Here is an 8159-nt window from a genome sequence, read left to right as displayed (position 1 = left end):
AGATTATAAAAATCTACTATATTAAACACTATTACTATATTAACTATATAAAGTACTAGTTTATTACTATTAAGATATATTATATTAATAAGAATCTTATAGTTAAACTTATTATTATTATATAGTATAAACTTAAAGTAACTAAGGGCTTTAGAGTATAATTAGTAATAGTAGTAGTACTTATTAATAGCTTTAATTAATAAAAAAGAGGTGTTTTCTATAGTGTATTTAAGTAACTTATAAAGTTACTAAATAGATAAGTAGCTAAATTACTAGTAGATTTAGTATAATTTTCTATCTATTAGGTATTACCTAGTAATACTTTTCTCTAGTAGTTATAAAAGTATTTATAGGTAGCTAAATTAGTAAATAATAAGTATAATATTATTACCTTAGATTAGCTAGTTAGCTAGGTTATTAAATTTTATACTTTAATAGTCTATATCCTTTAAGTAAAAGAAGAATAAAGTATTAGTAATAATTATATAAAAAATAAAGTTACTAAGTAGTATAAGTATATTAATTACCCCTAAGGATTTAAAGTAATTACTACTACTAAAGTAAATACTTACTTTACTTACTTAGGTAGTATTTATAAGTATCTTTTTACCTAAGTAGTACTAAAGGGTAAAGTATTACTTATAGCTAGTAGTTAATTTCTTAGCTACACTAGTGTTAAGTATAATACTATAAAAAGTTACTACTAAATAGTGCTTATTAAGTGTAAATATTTTATTAGTTTTTATAGTTTTACTAAGTAGTAGCTCCTTTAGTAGGTTCTTATAAGTAAGTATATAGGTAGTTACCTAGTTATATAACTTAGAGAAGATAGTTAGGCTATTAATTAATAGTTATATAAAGAAAGTAGTAAATATAAAGAACACTATATCTATATAGTTATTATTATTACTAATAGGTTATTTATTACTATTACTTACTTCTTAGAGATAACTTATATTATAATGTTTATAGTTAAGAAGAAAGTAGTTAAAGGTAGCTAGTAAAGCTTATATAAAGTAGGTGCTTTTATACTAGTTAAATAAGGATTACTACTCTTCTTTAGTATACTTAGTTAACTAATAACTAGGTTTACTATAAATAAAGTACTTCTTAGTTAATTTATTATTATACTAGTTTTTACTATAGTAGTTATTCTATAAAAAACCTTATATTTACTATAGATTAGTATAATTATTATAGCTACTATTATACTTATACTTAACCTAAAACTACTTATCCTCTATAGTAGATTTATCTATAGGGTATTATATAGGTAGCTTATAGTAAAGTAAAGTATTTACTACTTTATTATATAGTTATATATAAAGGCTATAGAATATAGCTAGTAGGTTAAAGAAAGCTATAGTGTACTTAGGTATACTATAGTAATAGGTAATAAGGTATTTATAATAATCTTTATCCTTAGGTAGACTATTATAGGTAGTTACTTTAACTAGTTTAGTAACCTTTTTAATAAGTAACTTAAGGATCTTAAGTTTATTTTTACTATAGTTTTTATAAGTAATTAAGTTAAATAATATATAGTAAAGCTTAGTAATATAGGCTAAGTGTACCTTATTACCTTTAAATTATTCTTTAAGCTTTACTTTTAGAGTATTAAAATTATCTACTAATTAGTAAAAAGTAAAGATATAATACTCTTGTAGTTTACCTTAAAGTATTACTTAAATTACTACTCTATAGTAGTCTTATGTTATACTTACCTAGATATAAAGGTTATAGAATAATAGTAATTTTAAGTTAATAGTCTTATACTAGCTACTAGTATACTTTATAGCCTAGTTATTAAAGTATATCTTTATAAGGTTACTTATTTACTTTAGCGTTAGCCTTAATATTACTGTTAATATTATAGTTAATAAGAGCTTTTATAGTAGTACAGTAGTTATTATATATAGGCTATAAACTTTAGCTATTATATAAGGTTTTAGTGTTTATATAGGCAGTAGTAAGGTAAAAGTTAAGTTATTATAAAAGGTTTAGTAGCTAGTTACTAGTAATAAGTATATTTTAACTATTTTTACTTTATATATAATTATCTTATAGTCTTTAATATCTTTAATAAAGTTAAGGTCTTTAAGGTATTTTTTAAAGTTATATAATAATCTCTTAATAATAGTAATTATTTTATTAGTCTAATAGATGCCTTCCTCTTATTAAAGGGTATTAAATATATACTAGGTAATTAATAGGTATTTACTATAGTTAACTTATACTCTATAGTTAATAAGAAAGTTATATAGACTTATTAAGACCTTTAGGTTAATAGCCTTAAAGTTACTAATAAGCTAGTTAGTAAGGTCTTTTTATATATAGTAAAGTAATTTACTACTAAGGTAGTTATTATACTTAGATTTACTAAGGTAAAATATAAAAATAGTATTAAGTATAAAAGACTATTACTTTTCTATAAGGTTAGTTAGTAACCTTATAATATAATCTCTCCCTTATTAGTATAAAAGAATATACTATATAAAGGTAAAAGGTATAGTAATAATATTATTTATTACTATTATCTTTTTTACTATATTAGGTAGTATATTATATTTACTATAAATCTCTTCTTTTTATTATCTTATAAGTAAAGGTATAGTAACCTAGAAGCCTTACTTACTTATAAGCTTATCTTATTTACTTATCTTAGCTTAGGTCTTCTGCTTATAGGTATAGTGTTATTTACTATTACCCTCTATTAGCCTAATAACCTCTTAAATATAGGCGTTTTTTCTAGTAGACTAAAAAGTATATATGTTTATTAGAGGAATTACTACTAGTAGTATAAATAGCTAGAAAAAAACATACTCTTATAAGTAAATAACTTAGGGAAAAACAATAGGCTATTATATTAGCTACTTATTAACGCTATTAGTTAGTAGAAAGAGAAAAAATAATAGGCTATTATATTAGTAACTTATTAATACTATTAGTTAGTAAAAGGAGTATATATATAGGAAAAGAAGTTAGTAAGCTAAAGAGCTTATAATAAATAAGATATAGTAAATAATTACTAATTAGCTATAGGTATATAAAGTAAAGGGTTTTTTATAATTAAAAGTACTTTTCTAAAGGCAATAAAGCTTATATAATAGACATAAATTAATAGGGTTTCTACTAGTTAAGAGGACTAGTTATAGATTTATTAATTAACCTATTATAATAGGTAATTAGTATAATATTATAGTAAAGGTATTTATAGAGGTATTTTTTAGTCTTTGCCTACTCTAGGTATATAAATAATTAACTAGTAATAATTACCTCTTCTTATAGTCTTTACTAATTTATAGTTTAGATAGTAAAGTTAACCTATATAGTTAATAGTAAAGTTAACTACTAATTAGTGTTAGTAATACTAAGGGATAAGTTAATATAGTTAACTATATATATTAGTAGTAATTAATAAATAATAAAGGTAACTATAGTTCTCTATTATATATAAAGAAAAAAAGGATAATTATTATAGGTTAGTTAGTTAAATAACTAACTTATTACCTATAAATCCTTAGAGAATCTATAGCTAAATATCTAAGGATTTGCTAGCGATAAGTCATTAGGGTTAACCTAATAACTCTAATATTTATCTGCGATGGTTAACATTACAACAAATACTTTTTATTAATTAGTACTAATCTTTATAGTTAACCTATTTCTTAGTATAAATAATAAACAAAAATAAAAGATATATAAATCTAATTTTAATACTATAAAAGGGTAAGTAGTAGAAGATTTATATTATCTAAGGACCTAGGTAGTATATTTATTAAATTAATATTTTTTCTTGTATTATTCTCTTAGGGTACAAAGGTTATTAGCCTGTTATTCTTGTCTTTTCTTTCCCGTCGGCGCTAATCTTGTATCTATCCCATTTAACAACCTGGGACCAAGGGATGATATGTTTCACCGCAACTTCTTCTTCAATGGCGTGATTGTTTTGGATGCCGTCTTCGATATAAGCCTGATTAATATCAATCGCATTCCTGAGGCCCTCTGTCTTGATGTAATAGATCCACACATCCCTGCCCTTGAAATGCCTTCCGAAGTATCCATAAATCCAGTCATAATCTTTAGAGGTTGAAATGAACGGATCTTGGTTATATCCTGGTTTGCCGGGCTCCATTTTAACGTGTTGATCATAGCTCATGTCAGAATCCTTGGGTTCACCAAATGAGCCGCCGCGCGGGAGGAAACCGCCATGAGCTCTGATTGTCTCAGGACTGCGAGCGTCGCCCCGGTAAATTATTGGCGGGAGGTTTGCAGTAGCAAAAGCTACTAGCATGCTAAGGATTTTGAATTGCATTTTGAATTCAACACAAGGAGGGGGAAAGATGCATTGAAAATTAATGGAAGCTGATTTGCAAGAGAAGGATTCAAGGCGATACTGATGAAAATAGTGGTGAAGCGGAAATAGTCACATTAAGAAGAAAACAATACTTTACTTACTCCGTTTTGTGATAAAGTAGCCACTATGGACCTATATTATGTAATTATGTTTAGAGACTAAGATTAGGCATGAAAATGTTTATAAGTACTGGTAGCGGGTAAATTGCCAGTGCACTTTTAGTAAAATGCTAGTGTCTAACCTAATCAGGAAAGCAGCTGGAAATACTATATTCCATTACGCTAACTCTAACTAACCCAAATCCTAACCCAAACCCTAACCTCACCCTAACCACTTTATTATATGTTTTCTAGTTTTACAGTAGTTAGGGTGAGGTTAGGGCTCAGGTTAGGATTTAGGTTAGTTAGAGTTAGGGTGATGGAATATGGTATTTTTAGTTGAATGTTGAGGAGAAGTGGCAGTGATTGTGGCAGTGGTGGCGGTGCTCCCAAATCGGGTTAGAAACTGGCATTTTACCAAAAGTGCACTGGCATTTTACCCGTAACCATAAGTACTTAATAGATAAAAGTTAGTAATATTAAAGTTAATCTAAAAACCACTCTACTTTACCGGCCACGCCGAATCAGGGGTCAGACAAAGGGGTCTACTTACCCTAGCTTTAAATGAGTCTTTCCAGCGTGTCGTTAATTAGGATTCCCCTCTTCTCTCCTTAGTTAAGAAGCTTTTTTGATAGTGCCTAATACACTGAGGCTCTCTAATATTTTATGTATGCCTGACCGTGACATTGCCTGCGTATGCTAGCCGCCATCCTGCCCCTTCATTGACGAGGTTCGCTTAGTGTAGCCTAAATAATAAGACCGGGCAAAGGTGAGAGCCTTGCGGGGTGCCGCACCCAAGCCGCTCGAAACCCGTGGTCGTACCCTCCAGCTGGACTTGGGCTTGGCGGTCCTTTGAGAAGTTACTCACAAACCTAAGGAGCATTCTATAGAACCCGAGGGTCAGCGCTTTCCATATCAATCGCCCAGGTAGGAGGGCGTGGAAGGCGCCTTGGACATCCCATGTGACGAGGGTAACTTCCCCCCCGCAAGCTAGGGCCCGCTCGATATTGTGGACGAGGGCACAGACCAGATCCGTAGCCGACCGCTTGGGTAGGGCACCGCCGTGGGTGCAGCTAAGGAGCCCGTTGCCATGTATGGCCCACGCCATCCGGCGTGCAACGAGCTTTTCGAGGCCTTTCCCAATACAGGAGAGGAGGGCTATAGGGCGCCAAGACCGAATGCTGCTTCGGTCTTTCCCCCCATTTTCGGTAGCATAGCCACTTCGGCCTTTGTCCAGGGCGCTGAGAAGTGTCCGAGTTCCAAGCAACGCTGGTAAAGCCCGCGCACCCGCTCGGCCAGCGAGACCCATCCGGCCTTTAGAAGCCGTACGGTGATTACGTCAATGCCCGGAGACGTGCTAGTTGCCCCAATGTAGGAATGCTCCGCCTCTTCCGCACTAACCTGGGTATCCTAAAAGTAGGTAGTCAGGAGCGAGCGATGAGCCTACAGTGGGAAATATGCCGGATCGACATTCCGTGCACGCTTTTGCTCTATGTGGTTAATTTACTAATGTAGCTGTACCAACTCTTTCGTTTTGTCAGCCAGGAATGTGACTCTTTTTCTGTCTTGGCTACATCATTTAAAAATTAAGAGAGAAGCAGGGTAGAGGGGTACTAAAGTTGGTTATGGAAGCACAGTAGCTTGATAACAACAAGACCTATATACATAAAATCTGTATATTAAATGGAGAACAGCAGAGGGTAGCAGAGAACCAAAGCCTCCAGCTGAGTCGCCGGTCCGGGCGGTTAATCTACGTAGCCTTCAGCAACTAACAACTATCTTGTACTCAGTCAGTAGCTAAGATCAAGCTGTATTAAGTTTGTCCCTTGCGTTTTTGTATAGAGGGTGCTTTTTTAGAATAGGAGTTTACTAGTTCTGTTTATAAGGCTATAGCTATCTATACAACTAGGTACCGTACATAACGTAGGCGGTAGGGCCACGCTTTGTATCCGTACAGGTACAAAGAACGAGTAATTCGCCGTAATTAACTCATGCAAAATGTACAGAGTACTTTAAGCAGGAAATCCTCGGCCTCGGCGACGCAGTAGGCCCACCCGCAAAAATTTAATATTAATTTTACAGCACAAAGCAGAGCCCATTACTCAATAGAATTCTAACCCCCTGTAAGTATTACTAGTATATAGGAAGATGACCCCTGTTACAAGTAGATACAGGTACAAACGTATATATTTAGGCACCTTAGGCAGGTACCTCGACATAGCAAAGCAATAACAACGTTAATAACGCCAGGGAAGCCTAAAATCTTCAAAGTCGTATCTTCTATATGCCTTTTAGTAGCTGAAGTCCTGTGACTACTAGTATCTAAACAAACCTATCCTTTCTTAGTATACAGAACCAAACGCAAATGCTCCATGCTGTAACAGGATTGGGTGGTGTGCCAACGCCCGACAATAGACCATTCTGGCAACTGCCAAAAGACCCGCCAGTTCTGGCACTCTGTACCAGAGCTGCACCACAGATGCCGTTATAAGTGCCTCGATTGGCGATCTCTTTACACATGCATTATATATAGTATTAGGTATCACAGTTCCCTGCGTGTGCTCCAGCTGCCTTGCATCTCTAGGGAAAATAAGTACTAAGTTACTATAATATATAAAGGACCAACTTACGTTAGACCAGTCTAGTGTAGTACCATGTGGTTTCATACAGTACACTATATGTCCTTCTGTAATTACAAGAGAGTGAGCACTTTTGCACGCTCTTCTTGTAAAACGCTCTGTCTTATAACCATCAAAAGTACACCTATTATATATTAGATAAGGTTTAACTTAGGGGCAGGAAAACGTACCAGCATTTAGCCTGTGCAAGAATAATCAAAGTAGATATAATGGAAACAGTAGCTAACTTCATGGTAAAATTCAACAGAGAATTAAGAAGGAGTAGTGATAACTTAAGTAAAGGTCAAGGAATAGATGACGAGAGATATGCTATAGACTCAAGGCAGGTTAAGTCCTTATAAGGGCAAAAGTTTTGCTTTAGAGTGAGTTAGAGACCACTACGTATACTTCCTCTGGAATAACACTCAGAAGTAATAGGATTATGTTAAACTAAAGCTAACGATATTAATCTTAATATATAAGATTATAAAGCAGAATTACAAAGGGTAAGTTTATATCTCTTACAGTACTATATAAACTTATTAACCTATTTATAGGCCTAGCCTTTTAATTCTATAGAACAGTTAGCTTATAAGACTTAAATACTATAAATTTGTTGGCTCTCCCCTAATTTAGGGGTAAGTGAGGTCATGTAGCACTCTAAGGGATAGTGTTACTAAATTAATTGCCCTCTAGCTATTAAAGGGTGTGTTAATTAACTGCTCCCTGGCGCACCCGAGACAGTGGGGCGATGTTGCTAAGATTAATTACTACGTGTAATAGGTAAGTAAAAACTCCCTAACAGGGGTAGCGGTTCATAGGCAGACATATTGTGGGGCTGGCATCTGTGCGCATGTGTTCCTCAGGGGCTTTTGCCCTAGTGGCCACCTATTGTCAAAGCGTGGCAATTGACCATGTGCAATTGTAGGTCAAATATTACTGTCATTAGCTAGATAGATTTCCTTACCCAAAAGGTAGCAATTTAGATAACAAATACATTAGTTAAAGGCTATAAATTTAAGGCAGTAATAATAGTAAGTTTGAAATATATAGACTATTAATATATACCTAATTAACTAAGGATAT

At 32.9% G+C, this 8159-nt stretch overlaps 2 protein-coding genes across 2 annotated transcripts; both read right to left on the bottom strand.

The window, feature by feature from the left end:
* Positions 1 to 3803: 3803 nt before the first annotated feature.
* On the bottom strand, positions 3804 to 4411 carry LY79DRAFT_574342 (uncharacterized protein). Its single transcript, XM_060559579.1, has one exon. The coding sequence runs from the start codon at positions 4313 to 4315 to the stop codon at positions 3827 to 3829; it is 489 nt and encodes a 162-aa protein (XP_060406604.1). The 5' UTR covers positions 4316 to 4411; the 3' UTR covers positions 3804 to 3826.
* Positions 4412 to 6360: 1949 nt separating this feature from the next.
* Positions 6361 to 7366, bottom strand: LY79DRAFT_664335 (uncharacterized protein; the record flags this gene model as incomplete). The annotated part of the gene is made up of 5 exons (XM_060562870.1): positions 7265 to 7366; positions 7086 to 7218; positions 6788 to 6963; positions 6667 to 6743; positions 6361 to 6443 (listed from the first exon to the last, which is right to left on the bottom strand). The coding sequence occupies exons 1-5, from the start codon at positions 7324 to 7326 to the stop codon at positions 6361 to 6363; spliced, it is 531 nt and encodes a 176-aa protein (XP_060406603.1). The 5' UTR covers positions 7327 to 7366.
* Between the last annotated feature and the right edge of the window lie 793 nt (positions 7367 to 8159).

The sequence above is a fragment of the Colletotrichum navitas genome, assembly GCF_030913465.1.
Source record: "Colletotrichum navitas strain CBS 125086 chromosome Unknown LY79scaffold_470, whole genome shotgun sequence".
Classification (NCBI taxonomy): Eukaryota; Fungi; Ascomycota; class Sordariomycetes; order Glomerellales; family Glomerellaceae; genus Colletotrichum; species Colletotrichum navitas.
The sequence above is the reverse complement of the archived record's forward strand: the minus strand, read 5'-3'. Positions and strand labels throughout refer to the sequence as shown.

Excerpts from the sequence above, each read along its gene's own strand:
- LY79DRAFT_574342 (XM_060559579.1), bottom strand. The coding sequence starts at position 4,315 with ATGCAATTCAAAATCCTTAGCATGCTAGTAGCTTTTGCTACTGCAAAC.